Genomic DNA, 17,783 nt, shown 5'->3' with positions numbered 1-17,783 from the left:
CAGCTATCACCAATACTCTCTGACTTGGGCTATTTCACTGCTTGTGTGAACTAATTTATACATATTGCCCTCATCACCATAGTATGCAAGTACCTTCCAGTAGTGCCTTAAGCAACCTGACAAACATCTGTCACGTGTGGTTTGTTCTCACTCTTCCTCTCTCCAGAGGGAAGATTTCCCATTACCTATGAACAGATGTCACATGATTTTTACTTAACCAGTCATGAGGAGGAAGTAGGGGCAGCCGGGAATAGTAACCATGAGAAAAATTTAAAAGGACATTATCAACTTATGATTGACACAAAATATAAAGTTTTTTATATATATATATATACACACACACACACTGTATACACAAGCTAAAATGTTTCTGTAAAATTTTAGAATGCCAATTAAAGCACATTTTAAACACACATTCCACTGCAGGGTCAGTTTCCAATATTGCATCATTAAAAGCCTGAAAATGAAACTGACAATTAAACCAAAGTAAAACTAACAATTGATTTTTTTGTCCAAATAGAGAAAAATGTTTAAAGAATATAACTAACGACATAGCAAATTTTAAAATTCTTTCCTTCCTAATAACCTAAGGTGTTATTGGCAACACAGATAATGAATAGTGTTGGTGCAAGCTAGTCAATGGAGCTTTGCCGATTTACACTAGTTGAGGATCTGGCCCATAAATTTTAAGCTGACAGTGTCATTTTTTTTTCCAATAGAAGTATTACATCCATGGAATGAAAGTGTTATTTTGTGTAATTACAAGAACACAGCTGATGGTGTTAATTTATTAAGGGGACTGAAGAAGCTCATTGGAAACCTCCGAAAGGTAAGAATTCTTACTGACAATTTTACAAATGCCTTTATCAAAGTTTATGAGCCATAAAGTCTAACAATATGATTACCAGTGAGATAGCATCATTTTCAATAACACAATGTTGCTCCAGAACAATCTATTTTATAATCCCATCTATTCTGGCTAGTCTGTTTACTCAGATAGAAGTAACAGGCTTATTCCTTCTAAAATGACTGAGCATTTGAAACATTATTTGATAATAGTTTACAGGCAGGGTCCAATTTCCACTGTATGAAAAGAAGAAACAGTCTCAGAGTCTCTCTTGTAAATGCCAACGACCGTCTTATGTACTCTTTTCACGTAATTTAATAAATACAAAATATAGACAGTACATGAGCAGACAAGTATGGTATTTATGATCTAGAAATGCAGTTGGGGGAGGGAAGGAACAATTTATATCAGAGGGCAACAAATTTTCTCCGAGAACTTTGATAAATTTTTGATACCAGGAGCTTCTTGGATGCCCTGTGCTATCCTTAATTCATTATGTTCATAATTAGTACCAGCCAGACACAAAAGAAACAGACGCTTTGTTAATTAATAGTTAATTTTTACTCTTTTAATCCAGTTGGTAGCTTGTATTAATTGAAGCACAACGGGCTGCTGTTCAAGACTTAAAATACATTCACGTGAAGTACTAACCAACCCTTACTCTGTTAAGGGTCTATTCCCCCTTACTTGTTCACAAACAATATTCCTGGTAGTGTCAAGGGGAATCATGTATGTGTATTGATAGAAGCAGCATATATATTGATGGAAAAAGAGACTCCAGAGAAGGTGTTGCTGGATTACTTATTCTGGTATAGATATCTGTGACCAAATGATGCTGCCTCAGAGACGGTCTCATTAAAAAGTAAAAAAGAAAGAAAAAGAGAAAGAACAAGTTTTGAAATAATAAAATCATTAAAAAAAGCAGCTTGCAGAGCTTATTAAGAAGGCAACAGACTGAAAATACACTTGTTCAAAAATAACTGAATCCCTTCTTGAAAATGGAAATGAGCATGTGGTAATCCTTTCAAAATCTGAGAAAGTGCTCAAATTGATCCAGTAATAAGATGCATATCTAAAACCTGCATATTAAAGTAACATTTAGGACTTATCAACTAGCTAAAGCAAAGAAACGAAGAGCTAAGAAGCTTTTTTCCAGCCTTAACTCTGCCCATTAGAACTAGTCAGGTTATTCGCTGCAAACAATGGGCTCTCAATTTTTAACTCAATTGATCCCACCAATTTACTCCTGATTTACACTGGTGCAGTTTCGTTTTGTTTTTAATTTGCTCCCACTGACATCAACTTTTTGCCCCTGGCTTCACAGAAGCAATATTGTGAATGGTGTCTAGTTATTGCATTTACCTCAGTAAAGTGCATGATGTGATCTTTCATGTTATATATGCACTTCACTCACTCTGTTGGACAAAGTGATCGCCTAAATCTAATCTAACTTTCTCCAGTCAGATCATTACATGAAATTTTAAATAAAGGTTATGTTCCTCTTTGGATTTACCCATGGCATAATGAAATTCAAAATATGTAAAGTAAACAGGCCAGAGAAAAGAAAAAGAAATTGGAAGTCACAACAAAACCTGACCAGTCTGAATAGCCACGAAACAAAACGAACCCTTTTTTAAAAAGCAGGAGGATAAAGTTTCAGCCTTATGGGAAGCTGAGTTATAACACCAAACGAAGTTTAAAAATGGAAATAGCAACTGGCTCATGGCTAAAAGCACCAAATTCTTGTTCAGTCATTCCATGATAGTGCACTTTGCCAAAGGAACAGTCACGACTGCAACTTCATTTCATACACATTTGGGGGACTTTTCTGTTTGTTTGTTTAAAGTTCTGTATTCACTTGCCATAATAGACAATATTAATCCAGGTGCCTCCAAAATGAAAAATGTATACTTAACTTTGCCAAGTCATAATTGTATCTACTTTTTCTTTTTTTTTACCATGGCCTCATTTTCCATATTACTGTATATGAAAATAATAAGGAGTTTAGCAGATTTATGCTTCAGGCATTCAAGTATGAGAAAGGAATCCAACCTGAACTTTTATTTGTGAAAGAAATATTAGCCACATATAGAAATAATATATTTTCATATGGCACTGAAAGCTTGTTTTCCTTATTTTCTTACAAGTCTACAATGTTAAACTGGAATCCTCAATGTCTTAACTGTAGATTAGCTGATATCATTTAAGTTATATTAAGGGGAAAGAAGCAGGAAGGGAGAATGAGGAAATAGAAGACATAAATCTCCAGGGATTAGGTACGCAGACAATGCTGACCCCCCACTCCCATCCCAGAGGATCCCAAGTCCAACCTGTTACACCACAGCAAAACCACAGTATTTCTAGATGTACCCCTTAATCAATAGAACATACAATAACCTAGTCAGCCATATATAGCATTGGATAACTAGTTACAACACTGTAGCTAGGTGACCCTAGACTGTACATGTGTAGTACTTATTTCTCAGTGCCTAGGAACTTTTACAGCACAATCCATTTACTATAAAAGACAATATTAACAATAACAACATTAGGAAACAAAAAGCAAGCTCGACCTTTATCTCGGAACATCTTGGGAAACTGTTGCTGTCACCAGAAGTCCAATCAGGACAACAGAAGTTGGAGATGAAAGAGACCTGATTGATCATGGAGCACATCCTCTTGGAAGCACTAGAGATAATACATACCTCACATACACACATTAGAGAAAGGATGAATCTGATAATGGATTGATATTGCACTGCTTCACTTAGAGCATCATAAACAACCAAGGTAACAGAGTAAGCAGGACACCTAATGGTACAGCAATTGCAGGAAAAAAGGAGAAACTTGCCTGAGAATTCTCAAAAATTATAAAAATGTAGGTAGGAAGAGGAAAGCATTTTCCCAGTCAAAATTTTGTTTACTGAAAAGTAAAAATACAACCATAGACTTAGGATATAATGTAAGTGGCTTTGCTAAGTGGCTTTGATTCAATACGTGACAGTATTCCAGCAGCAACCCACCTAACCACATCTATTCTAAAGGACACAGTAAATAATGTGAGATGTGTGACATGCCATGTTATTTTGTGGAGGTTGTCTCCTTTACTAGCAGCCATTTGCTCATCCAAATGCGTTGAAATATGTATTCCAATCTGAATCATGGAAAGTAGCCACTGATTTGTGTAAGTAAACTTCTTACTTCTTTGCTGAAGGCATTGTTGAAATAACCGACCCAACTGCTAAAACAAGCTTCTTCCCCCAGCCCTGCCTCATTCCCTTTCAGTTTTACATACCTCCACATAGTGGATCAGTCTCAGGAAACGCAAATGAATTTGCTAAACAAATTCATTTAAAAGATATACTTCTACTCTCAAACATGCAGTTTAAAAAACAGAGACTTACAACTTGTTAAAACTATGTGTGCAATCAAAAAAATGTAGCATTTTCAAGACCAAAGGATCATTTAGACTGTATTTAAACATAGAACCATCAGCAGCAATAAATGGAAATAAGTGCATAGAACTTGGAAAGAAATATTAACTATTCTGCACTCAGGGCAAATTCTACTCTGAAATGTGCACACAATTGAATCTAATCAGCAGTGCGCATGCATATCGAAACTCAGAAATTGACATATCTAGTTGCTATGGTAATACAAATACTAGAGTAATATTTTGTTTAAAGCACCAAATCACAGAAGTCAGAACTACCATTAAAACTATATTGCATTTACAGTGGAAGAGTGATTTAGGAGTAAATTCAAACCTGATGTGAGTAGGCAGCTGCTTACACCAGCCCAGAATTTGGCTCTACAATTACAATTCTCTATTATTTAAGTATCCACAGGGGACTCTCTTATTGGCTCTTAAAGTGTGTTATCATAATCCCCTATCAGCAGTTGCAATGCGGATATGGAGCCAGAATTTTTGCATATAATAGGATTTAATGTATTTTGGTTGTGAAGTATCAAACTTGGCATATTCCATGAGAGCTCTCCTTATGAGGTTGATTATTAGTTATACCACACTAGTGCTCAAAGGATCCAGTCAGGCAATGGGAACGCCTTGTGACAGAAGCTGTACAAACACATAGAAGCACACAGTCCTTGCAAGCCCAGCAAATGCTAAAACCGCCTTTACATGTGTACACCAGTGAAAATACAGTGCTGAATGAAATGTATATTATTTCAAAGCTTGACAATAAGCATAACTGGAGAAGTGGGAGGTGGGTTACATTAAAATGACAGGCAGTGTTGATTAGTAGCTAGAGCATGGTTCTGGAGGCCAAAATCCTAAATCTCAGCTGTCCCTCTATGTCGCATCAGGTAACTCCTTAACCTCTCTCTGCCTCAGATTCCAAATCTGCCAGTAGGCAAAGTAATACTTAGCTACCTAAGAGAGGAATTGTGAAGGTTACATTGCCCTTTTGCCAACCAGTAGCAGATTGCCAGGGCCTTACAGGTCAGTTACCCATTTGGAGCATAAACTGATGTGGAATCAAGTATTATCTTCCTGTAATATGTTTACTTGAATGGACTTTGTAATTAGTGTTTCACTGAACATAACACCGGTAATTCTCTTCTTGTAGTAACCTCAAGTAAATCACCATTGCCCTGTCCACTGAGCAGCTGATTTGTGCCCTTCTCTTCCCCTCCCCAGAGCATCACAGCTTCATAGTCTCTTGTTCCTTCCCGAGCGCCCAACATTGACACCTAAAACGTCTCTAGGGGCATGTCTATACTACAAAATTAAGTCAACCTAAGGTATGTTGATGTACAGGCACCGCGGTAATTAAATCGCTTTTGCATGTCCACACTATGCTCCTTGTGTTGACGTTGTGCATCCTCACCAGGAATATTTGCACCAATTTAACTATCAGTGTGGGGCATTGTGCGATGGCTTCTGAAAGGCAACAACAGTTGACATAAACAACGCAGTGTCTACTGTGTGTAGACACTGCGTCAAACTAATTACATCAACCTAAGCTCGCGTGGAGGTAGAGTTAAGTCAGTGTAGACAGCGAAATATATAGTGGGAGCTACATTTTAGTGTAAACCAGTGGTTCTCAACCTACTTACCATTGTGGGCTGCATATGCAGCTCCCTATGCATTATGTGGGCCAAATCCACACAATATATATATACTACCTGTATGGCCTTGAGGATTTCATATGGGATGCAGCTGTGTGCTGATTGGGCCGCAAGTGGGTCACGGGTTGAGAACCACAGGTGTAGACGCTTACAGAGTTAGTCATAAGCTGCCTTATGTTGACCTAACGCTGTAGTGTAGACCAAGGCTAGGCAAAGCTATGTCAGTCAGGGGTGTGATTTGTGACTGATATAACTGTGCGGGCCAAAGCTTCCAGTGGAGAGACAGCTGTACCGGCAAAACTGTGCTTTGTCCAGTACAGCTTGTTTTGCTTAGAGGTGAGGGGGGGGGGGGACGGGAATACACCATATCGGCAAAAGTGCAGTTTTGCCAATATAAACTGCGTCCACACTAGGAGCACTTTGCCAATATAGTAGACCAGTATAGCTATAGCAGCTGAGTGCTCCTAGGGTAGACCTGGCCTAAAGCTGCTCAAGAGACCACATGGCCTGAAAGAAGTCTGGTGTCTACCCTCCTTGTGTAGCTGCTCTGCAACACAAAGGAACTGCAAAGCCTAAACTATCAGACAAAGGTGAGTGCTTTAACCCACCTTTCTATACCCTTAGAGAGCTTTAACATACCCTAATTGACTCTTGGGATGCAGTTAACGGGTGCTTATACATCAGTGATCGCTAATGTGCAAGCCATTAACACTTTCCACAGCAATTAATTACTTAAATGTTTGCATTATACTGAGAAGATGTCACTTAAATATAAAAGCCATCTAAATACCAAGTATTCTATTTTTTTGGTAATTAAAATGGAGAAACAAGCACTTCAGATTTGTTATGCATTTGCACTTATCTTATATATTGGTATATACGTATGAACACACAGATACTCATTTTCATATGCGTAGACATACATAGTAACACTCCAGAGTTCAGAGTAGCAGCCGTGTTACTCTGTATCCGCAAAAAGAAAAGGAGTACTTGTGGCACCTTACAGACTAACAAATGTATTTGAGCATAAGCTTTCGTGAGCTACAGCTCACTAGAGGAGGCTAGTTAAAATACCAGCTTAATAGGTGGAGGAGCCCTGCATCTGTCAGATATGGAGTTGTCAGCAGGCAAGACACATGTAGTACTAAACCCCTGCTTTAAACACACACACACCAGTTCAATTTACACAAGTTGAGCATTGTACTCTACTATCAATATTTTGTTCCTCAAATACCCTCAGGCTGTAGTGTAGACATAACCTATGTCAGCAAAATATAGTCACTCAGGGTGTAAACATTCCACACACACCCCGAGCAACATAAATTAAACCGACAAAAGTGTTTGTGCGCACAGCTTCTCCCACTGACATAGCTTATTCCGCTTGTGACGGTGTTTTTTTTATCCACCTAAAGTGTCTTCATCAGACACACTGCAGCGGCATAGTTGTACTTGTACTGATACTTGCAGAATGAGATTAGGCCCTAAATAAAGGAGTATTATAGTCTATTTTGACATAGTTGAAAGCCAAGAATTGCTATAACAGTTCTCTGATACTGTAAACCATTTAATATAGGCAGAAACAGTATCGGACTTCATATTGCACACAATAGCCAAATAGCACTATTGTCCTTCCTTGCAGTGAGGTGCATGTGAAAAACAAACAAAATAAAAATGATATGAGTTAAAGAGTGAGATCATGTGTTCTAATAAGTCTAACAAAGATTGTCAACTCAACATGTCAGAGTCCAAATGAGGTATCAAATAACAGACTCCCACCACATGTACCATGACCTCATGGCCATAAAGTGCAAAGTGAAACTCAACTGAATGTTTTGTGTCTGGACCAACATAAACCTGATAAAACTCTATCACCAGCCCTTAACCTCTTTATGCATTTCACTGAATCATTAAAAGGTGATAAGGATGAATGACAGCATTGCTTAAGAGGGGATGACTTTCAATGATTTGTATCTATCAAGGCTTTTATACCACCCTCATCATCAAGATGTCTAGACTGTGTTTAACCATTCTTACATGACAAGCAAGTTCTGGAGTTAAGGGCCCCCTCGCGTAATATCACATCACTGACCACAGATTATGCTAATTGCAACTATGGCACAACAGCCTGGGAAGAGAAGCAGACTTTCTGGCTGCCAGCTATAGCAGCTCACGCATCACCAGTACAACCGCTATGTGTGAAGCGCTACTTAGGAGGTAGACACACTGGATTCCATGCGACCTTTAGTTTCCAAATGGTCTTTAGAAGTAACCTGAAATAGAAAACATTACTGTGGTCTAATTTTGAGGTGAGAAGGGCAGGAATAATTGTAGCAAAATCTTATTCATGGCAATAGGTACGATGTAAGTATCAAGAGGCCAACTACAGATCTAACATGACTACCGTATTGCAAATCTGCAAAACAAAAAGCTGGCACACTCTTTCCAGCATGGGGGCAAATAAGATCTTTGCCATCTTTTTTAATAGCTTTCACATTATGCCAACATTCCCAGAGTCTTGGCAGGCTGAAACTCAAAAAGAAGCTGAGACTAAATTTTGATTGTTCTGGCTAGGAGGCCATTTCTACAGGGTAGAAACTCGCCTTCTAAAAGGCAATTTGAGGCAAATTCCTGTAATTGTAAAACAGGAATATTCATTATGTGTATGATATAAAGGCAAACAAGATGACATACTGATTATTAATTTTGCATATTTGTGAACTTAGTACATTTCTTAAATACAATATTCATAAATACAAGGTGATTGTACCTCTGATGCACACGTGAATCACCAAGACTTGGAATAACCCAAGCACCACTGGGAATATCAGCAACTTCTATCCCAAACCATTTCATCAAGATACAAGCAATCTGATGAAAGTGAGTTAAGGTAGGCATGTACGTTCACTATGCTTGTTCTTGAAGAGTTACATAACAAAGTAAGGTTTGATCTAAAAGGGAACATGGAAGAACTGTAGCATTATGAACAAACTGGTTGGACCAGTCACTTATACTGCTGCCTAAAACTGATCTGTCACAAAGATTACAGCAAACGCAGATACCCAAATGCAAGAGCCAGCCCTCAGAAACATCATGAGATTGTCTGACACTCCATGAAGGAGTTTGTCTCCGTAAATTAATAGATGGATTACAATGGATTTAGTCTCCAGGGCAGGTACCTTTTTTCTTACTTGTATGTAAAGCACTTAATATACTGTTGTTGCAATAAATAATATATTAGCATTTTTTCTCTCAGGTATGGATATACTTTATTCATTTCTATATATTTTCTACAGATAGTCTTAATTTAAGGCCCAATCTTGTTTGAGAGTAATTTTGCTCACATAAGGATTTTAATCTGACCATTTTTGCCAGAAGCATAGATTGAGGATGAAAACCAAGGGCCATATATGATATATATTTGGCTGCACCTTTACTGCTATATGTTTCCCTCCTTATATACGAGAAATTCCCTTGAAGGTAGTGCAATTTTTGCACTAAGTCTGGGGGTACAATATGGTCCTTAGTGGATGGATATACATTTTTGTTGTGTGTTTATTTTTAAACAACAGGTAAGATTAAGCCTTTCATACATAAGGCACCAGAATAAGATCTGATCAACACACAGTTTTTGAACAATTTATATTGTTTTATGAAGATAAACTATACTAATATACACACTTGTATGCTGGTATAACCACATCTACAGCAGAGGTTGCACCAATTTAACAATATCAGTTTCTAAACCAATACAGTTAATTTGTTACAAAAAGTATGTTTGTGTAGACAAACCCATAGATGTTAAAAGTGCATATTCCACCTTCTCTTCTTATGCAAAACTCCCATTGTAAGTCAATGGGAATTCTGTGCTACAATGTAGTGTAATATATGGCTCTGATACAAATCTGGGACCATGTAATGTCCTTGACCCATGCATGCAATTCCCATTGGTATTTGGAAGACAGATGACAATATATGACCCAAAAAGTTGTAAAAGAAACTTTTGCCATTGGTTTAGCAGTATAAAGCAGTATTTGAACAAGAGTAAAACATTTTGTTCTGTGCAGTCTACAGAATAATCTAAAAGACACCATAAACATGCATACTAATATACATTTAGTGATGTACAAATACTGCAGTGTATTGGACATGTGTTTTTTTATTTCAGATGAAAATGAATAAATGAAAAACCCTTAAGAAAATTAGAAATCCGAAACACCAGACACTGTGGGAAACTGAAGAGAACCTCTGGAATTAATGAGTTGCCCAGTATTTTGCCTTGCACATTCCCAGTATATAACACTGTGCTCACATGAATGGTTGACCCCTGAAAATCAAAGCTAAACCGATACAGAGTACAGTGGAAAGCAGGTTATCTGAATTGTAGTTGCTGCCACTGGTTTGCCTGTTACGCTTCAGTTAGCTATTGATGAAGTGCACTAGTCAAAAACTTCCAGTAATAGTATTGCCAATTACTACTATTAAAACTATTACTGAGACTGGATTGATGAAAATGCATGTTCGCTTACCTGTTGTGTTCATCTGGGTTTACACCAACTTGTGTGAGCCAGATTCTGATCTCAGTCAGTGTGTTTATATTTTCAATCATTCTGTTCTGTTTGGTTTTGGAATGTTCCTGATTCCTTTTTTATTATTAAAACACCAACAACATTAACAATAAATGCAGTTGTCTCTAAGCTGTATTGAAATTTGTTTTTAATTCTCAAAGTTTGGAGAAAGATATAATTTTATAAAATATCGACGTTAAAGTCATCTCCTTAACCAAAACCAAAACTTAAAAGTTGTACATTTTTGGCACTCTAACAAGCACTGTACGAGCATCTAATCTTTTTTTTTTTTTTAAACAAAAAAAGAAGAAGAATCAGCTTTTTGTATGGTAAAGAAGTGACATTCAGTTGAAATTTTTAAAAAGTGAATGATCAAAAGTACATACAATTTAAAATGTCTTAGATGCATCATTTTAGTTTACTGTAGCACTTCATCGGTTTGTATTGCTACACAGCTTCATTACAATATGTTTGGATTTACAGTCAGGGGAGGGGTGCTGTATCAATTTTTATAGTGGGGAATCTGAAAGCAGAAACTGTGTATTTGGTTGTTATTACTACTTCAAGCCAGGGGGTGCTCCTGCACCCCCAGCATCCCTAGTTCCAGCACCCCGAGTCAGGGCCCAGGATATGTGGTATCAAAAGGATGATTCCCATGTACTTGAACCATGAGGCACCCCCAGCATCCCTAATTCCAGCATCCCTGAGTCAGGGCCCAGGATATGTGGTATCAAAAGGATGATCCCATGTACTTGACCATGAGGCAAGTTCTGGACTCATGAAGGTGGGTCTAATCTAGCATCCACCTAGTACTTTGAAAGAAATGTTAAAATTTGAAACTGCTATTTTGAGGATTCATCCTGTATCATTCACTTCAATGGTAATTTTACCAGTTAAGTCAATGGAAGCAGTAACACGCCACCAAAAAGCACTCTTCTGCTGCTCACCTATAGTGATGATACATTACAGTGAACAATCAGGAAACTGGTATTTTGAAGATGGCATACTGCATTCTATCTTTGCCAACAGGTCTAACTCTCCTGGTGTGAAAAGCTACTGCCAAACAATTATACTGTGGGAAAAAACATATTGGTTATCACTTCTTTACTGCTGACTATTTAATAGATTGGGGTCCTGGTCCATACCTAGGGCTCCTAGACACGACAGTAATACCGGTAAAACAATAATAATTGCTACATCTTAATACTATAACCTTTAGTGTTACCCTTGCACCTAAACATTCTGCAGGAACTTTAAAACTCAGTCTGTGTTTCAAAACAATTTTATCTGAGCTACACAATCACAGCAAAGGGAGTCAACTCCCCCCAAAACCCTGCCCTCCTTACATCAACAACAGGTACGAACTTGCTCCTTGGAACCAGAGTGTCTCTTGATTTCAAGATTGTGCAATTAGCTTTTCTAAAAAGGCGTGTTTCTCCTTTTCAAAGATGGTTTTATTGTCCAGAGTCACGAAATGCAAACTCACTTATGCTCAGCTCTTCTACCAGACTTTCTAAAACTATCAGGTCTTTCTTTTCTCAAGCGATTTTTTTTTTTAACAAAAATCTGCATTGTGTTGTTGTTGGAGGATTTCCAAGATAAAGACGATTTTGCCTGGAACTGAAGTTGGCTGCCTGCTCTTGAAACTTACAAAAGGAAGAAAAAAGAAAAGAAAAAGAAAAAGAAAAGAAAAAAACTGTTTGACCAGCCAGAAGCTGTTTTTCTCCCAACGCTGAAACCGGTTCCTTAACGTATTAAAAACCTTGCAACAAACTAGTCTACACAATTCTCAATATGCGCAGTTCAGTGCAGGGGATAGGAAGAGAAACAGCAAGCGCAGCAGACGGTAAGAGACATGCAGTTCATTCATAAAGCTTGCCAATTTGTTTAGAGTGGGCACCACACGTAGAAGTGCCTCCCGTTTTTAAGAAGAGTGGGGGGAATGGACACATAATGAGCTTTTGCCTTGGTGTATTTCTGCCGGACAGATAAACAATGCTCAGGAAAAGATCAGGCGCAGGTGAGAGTGACAAGCGAAGAGACCAACATCGCTGCAGTTGTTACAAAACTTCGGCTTGCGCGGAACACGAGTTACTTGGCTCAGGCATGCACGTGAATCATTCGTTGCTCTCCCCCCACCTCCACCCCAATGCTGTATTAGTTACAGGAAGACGAGAATAAGCCTTGGGTAGTAACCCCTTAGTAGGGCAACCTAAACTCTTGTGAAACCGACACAGCAGCCTGTCACTGCCTCTCCCCTCGTGGGTTATTACCCCACCGATGCTTCCGAAAGGCACTAAAACACTTCCAAGCACACTGACAAGATGTGGGATTGCTCGACCCGGCTGCCTAGCAAACTCATCGCGGGGAAGGGGGGGGAGGGAGGGAGGTGCTGCTGGGTCACACCCCGGCAGCCCCCCGGGCGGAACCAACCCAGGGCAGAACGTGCCCCCCCCCCAGTTAGTAAAGGGGAGAGTGGGAGCTAACAGAGGTGCCGATAAAATCCGGGACGTTTCGTCTTCAGCCAGCCTAGGAGATCGCGGCGCGGTGTGATTCCTGGGTGATGGGGAAAGGACGTGCCGAGGCTTGGCTTTCCTCCCCCCCGAGAAAGCAAGCCCCAGACTCAGGAAGTGGCACGCCGCGAAGCTGTCACTGGCGCGGCCAAGGAGTTGGGACATTGCCCCCCCCAGCCCCGGCCTTGGCACCGCGGCGCTGGGGGAGCGGCGGCCGGCGCCCGGAACTCCAGCTGGGGAGCCGGGGGGAAAGTTTAAAGCTTCCCCGCCCCAGTCCCGGGGGCAGCGGGGCTCCTTCCCCCTCCCCGCCGCGGGGCGCGATCGGTACCTTTCTTCTCCTCCACCGCGGCGCTGAGGCAGAAGCGGGCCAGGAGCAGCACCAGGACAGCGGCTCGCCCAGCCCGCAGACGCCCGCTGGCTGCTGCCCGGGGCCGGCGGCTCCAGTCCCCCATCCCGGGCTGGGAAATAATCCCCGGGGCTCGGCGCGGCTCTTTCCTCGTCCCTCCGGCGGCGCTCAGCTCCTCTCCCCGGGGCCGCACCCCGCGGCTCTGCCGACCATGCCGAGCTGCTGCCCGGGCACCGGGCGGAGGCGGCGCCGCTGGGGCCAAGGGGCTCCGGGCTCCCCGGCGGCTCCCAGCCCACGTGCGTGGCGGAGGAAGCGCCCGGGGTCTGGCTGGGAGCCGGCGGCGGGTCCCGGGTCTCCTCCTCCGGCGGTGGCGGCGCGCCCGGGGCTGAGGGAGCTGCCGGCTCAGGCAGGAGGCAGCTCCGCTATCTCCCCCTCCTCCCGGCTCCTCCGCTCGCAGCACAACCTTCCCCGCACGCAGCGAGCGAGCCGCGCACAGGGGCTCCCTCTGGGGAATCCGCCCGCCCAGGAGAGGGCGGGCACGGGGGCGGGGAAGAGCAGGGGGAGGAGGCGGCCTTGGTGGCGCCTCGCCCTGCTGGGCTCCAGGTGAGGGGCCGGCCGGGGCGCTCACCTGCCCCGGGGGGGTGGGGAGGAGGCTGGGGACATTCCCTGCCCCAGCCAATAGGCCCCGGCTCCAGCAGTCCCACCCCTGCCCAGCCAGGGCATCTCTCCCCTCAGCTGGAGCCTGCCGCCTGCATTAGCATTTGCTAAAGAGAAGATCGCACCTTAGCTCTGGCTGCAGCTTTGCAGCCCTGCCCGCCACCGGTCCCCCTACCTGGGGAGGGCAGGAATAAACCTCTGCCTCAAGTCTCCCTGGTTCATCAACAGGAGGCAGAGTAAGCTAGGCACGACTGGGAAACGCTTAGAAGGGAAGCCAGGAGAGGACTGTAGCCCTGCTCGCTTGCACGTTCACTCCCTCTCTTTTTTCAGCGGTTACACGAGATGTGGCCTAACTCTAACTCCGTTGACTTTGTTGGACTCTCCTGCTTTACACCCCTGTAAGTAAACTCAGGATCAGCCCTCCTCTCTGGGTGAGAGAGCGGAGGATGGCTGGCAAATTTCGTCTCCTACGCTCTTGAGGAGGCTAAAATGGAAATCAGTAACTGAGCAAGCCTATCAGAAAACAAAAGGCTGATAAGGAGCAATTGTGGGTGATTGAGGTGGGAGGCTAAAACCAGTCGGTCTCTCCTTTGCTTTCAAAGGAGAGATTTGCAGATGAACTTAAAAAATGCCAACAGAGCTTTATAAAGGACCTCATAGGGAAAAGTCAGTTAATCAATAATTACCTTGCAAAGTTAATGATTAAAAAGGTTATGACATAGCACTAGATCTTGGAGTTTTGCTACTGGCTTCTATGGGATTGAAACCTGTTCCCATTGTGTGCATTTTACCCCCAAACACTTTAAGGAGTTTGTGTGAAAGAGAAAACAATGAAGACATGCTACATTATTTCTATGCATCCTTTCTTCCCCCAGTAACTCAGTCCCATTGGCACTAATCCTATATGGGACTAATGTTTTTTTTTGCTATACTGTATTCTTCTGTTCCTGTTTTGGCCTGGATCTTCCAAGCTTTATACAACCCAAAAATCAACAGAAATCATTAGAATTGTTGCTTGACTAAGGAATACTGAATTAAGCAACAACAACAAAAAAATCTTTGTTTTGTATTACTGTGTTTTTCCTTGTACGAACCATTACACACATACACACACACACAGAGTAAATGATGTTTTTATATGGCTAGCATTATATACTGAATTTTTTTCAGAGTAACAGCCGTGTTAGTCTGTATTCGCAAAAAGAAGAGGAGGACTTGTGGCACCTTAGAGACTAACCAATTTATTTGAGCATGAGCTTTCGATGAAGTGAGCTGTAGCTCACGAAAGCTCATGCTCAAATAAATTGGTTAGTCTCTAAGGTGCCACAAGTCCTCCTTTTCTTTTTGCGTATACTGAATTTGTGCATCTGGAAATCCTGTTACGCTATCAGATGCATTCTGTGTGGATCTGCTAGCTTTCATTAGCTGAGACAAATAGGATTTTTTAATCACACAAGGCCAATATAAATAATCTTTGCAGCACTATGGGATAACCTCAGCACATATTAAAGGTTGCAAACTGCACTGTAGGGATGGATGCTGGATTAAAGCCACTGGGAGAGAAGCTTGTCACAGGAGGCATAAGAAAAAATATAATTTAAAGGCTAATGTAGCTACCTCCTTAAAGACAGTGCAAGAATAATTTATTTAATGCATGCTGTTAGCCTTCTGAGTGCTAACTTGGTTATATATGGCAATAGGACCAGATGTTAACAGGGTTCACCAAAAAACAAATAAACCCCAAATCAATTCTGCAGGTAAATATATATATTCAGACAATATAAAGATACCATTTACAAAAAATAATTAAGGGTTATTGGCTTTTTAAAAATAAAGAACAAGAAGGAAATAAAAAAAGTGATGACTGAAAAACAAACTAAACGAAAGAAAGAGAAACCATCTCCAAAACATGAACTCAATAAAAGAGCACACAGAAGTCCTACGTGTTTAAAGTGTTTTACATTCTGGTTGTGAAACCATCTGCAATTCTGAGCTGGAGCATTTCCCATCTAGTTTATCTGTGGTCAGTCATCTTTTCTATGTGAATGTGTATGAAACTGACTGATCATGAATGAACTTCCTCCTGACCAAAACTGAAGGCCAATGGAAGTCTAAAGGCATGTCTACGCTCTTTATGGTGGCATGTAGAGTATATACACTACACACACCCTTAGCATGTGTATGAATAGCAGTGGAGACAGTGAGGCACTGCTTAGGTGAGTAGAGTATAGACATGCCCGAACCCTGTGGGTACGTACCTGACACAGCTCTCTTCTCTACATGCTCAAGCAATGTCTCCCCCACCTATAGTGCTATTTTTAGCAGTGCAGGGACCCGCTACATCCCCACTGTTGGAATCTTTCCCATCATATGAAAGGCTCTAGCAACAAGGAAAAGGCACGGAGGAGACAGTGAAGGAAGGCTTCAGAAGTTCATCATTGCCAGAGCCTTTCCCCACCACAGCTGCCTCCCCTCTGCTGCAGCCTTTCATTGACATGTATAGCTACACACCACAGAGTGTATGTATGCAGCTTGCTTTTCATTGTAGCATGTAGATACATATACTCTATATGCCACCTGCAGTGGTGTGCAGTGTAGATGTAGCCTCAGAAAATTCTCCCTTAAGTTATCCTTTCTCCTACTGCAAATGTTCAACTCCTTTTCCATGTGGGAAAGGCTCCTTCAGCACTAACACTATGGGAGTTGTGTAGCAAGCTGCTATCACTTTTTTTCTGCCCTGTCTCACTGAGTTCAAATGTATTATGTTCATGACACCTGAGCTCTACGAGTCAGGGAAGTAAGATACATAAAGACATGCCAAGACCTGAAGAACCTATGCTGCAGCACAACTGGGACACTACCAAACCTGGCAGGTCTGTAGATATCTCCTGTTCACATGACCAAACAATTGCTGAAATTGTTACAGTTTACATAATATATCTGCTTCAAACACAGGGGCCCACATCCTAAGCTGGTGTAGCTCTACTGAGGCCAATGTAGTTATGTCAATTTTCTCCAGCTGATGATCTGGTCCAGGGAATATAATATTGCAAAACATTTATTGTAGCTGCTGCATGTCACTGCGCGATCAAAGGTCATGGAACAAAGATCAATTCTTTGACCAGCATCTTTTAAATTAACATTTCTTAGTGAGATCATACTGAATGTATCAGTTTTCATCTGTATTATTCATTTATTCCCATTAAAGCATGTACCCACAATTCTAGGTGTGAGCCATGCACATATGGCCAAATCTGTTACATGGAGCAAAGCCCATTTAAACTGGTTTTGCTCTGGGTAAGGACACTACAGGACTGAGGAACAGAATTCTAACTTCCCACTGCTCATGTTGCCTCGGCAGTTGGGCGGTTCTCCCCTACTACAGGGCATGGGGAGAAATCATAGAATATCAGGGTTGGAAGGGACCTCAGGAGGTCATCTAGTCCAACCCCCTGCTCAAGCAGGACCAATCCCCAATTTCTGCCCCAGATCCCTAAATGGCACCCTCAAGGATTGAACTCACAACCTTGGATTTAGCAGGCTCAAACTATGGAGCTATCCCTCCTCTGCACTAAATAACTGACATGGCCACATTCCCATCATTCCCTCAATCCCCATCAGCAGCAGGGGTGGAGTTAACCTCACTCCCCCATGCAGACTGTGTTGCAGAACAAAATGCAACTTCAGAACTCCATTCTCTGGTGGGCAGGGGGGTTGTGGAATTTTGTCGCATGGAGTCCCTGCAGCTTGGTCCTCCACTCCAA

At 41.6% G+C, this 17,783-nt stretch overlaps 1 protein-coding gene across 2 annotated transcripts in view; it reads right to left on the bottom strand.

The window, feature by feature from the left end:
* EGFR (epidermal growth factor receptor) overlaps nucleotides 1-13,866 on the bottom strand; it is a 223,370-nt gene extending 209,504 nt beyond the window's left edge. Inside the window, exon 1 of one of the 2 annotated variants that reach the window (XM_037889981.2) lies at nucleotides 13,345-13,866. In XM_037889981.2, the coding sequence (XP_037745909.1) occupies nucleotides 13,345-13,468 (124 nt within the window). In that variant the 5' untranslated portion in view covers nucleotides 13,469-13,866. The remainder of the gene's footprint in view (nucleotides 1-13,344) is intronic. The other variant, XM_037889982.2, reaches the window with a different exon arrangement.
* Between the last annotated feature and the right edge of the window lie 3,917 nt (nucleotides 13,867-17,783).

This window comes from Chelonia mydas, chromosome 2, assembly GCF_015237465.2.
Source record: "Chelonia mydas isolate rCheMyd1 chromosome 2, rCheMyd1.pri.v2, whole genome shotgun sequence".
Lineage (NCBI taxonomy): Eukaryota > Metazoa > Chordata > Testudines > Cheloniidae > Chelonia > Chelonia mydas.
This window is presented reverse-complemented; position numbering and strand designations above follow the sequence as displayed.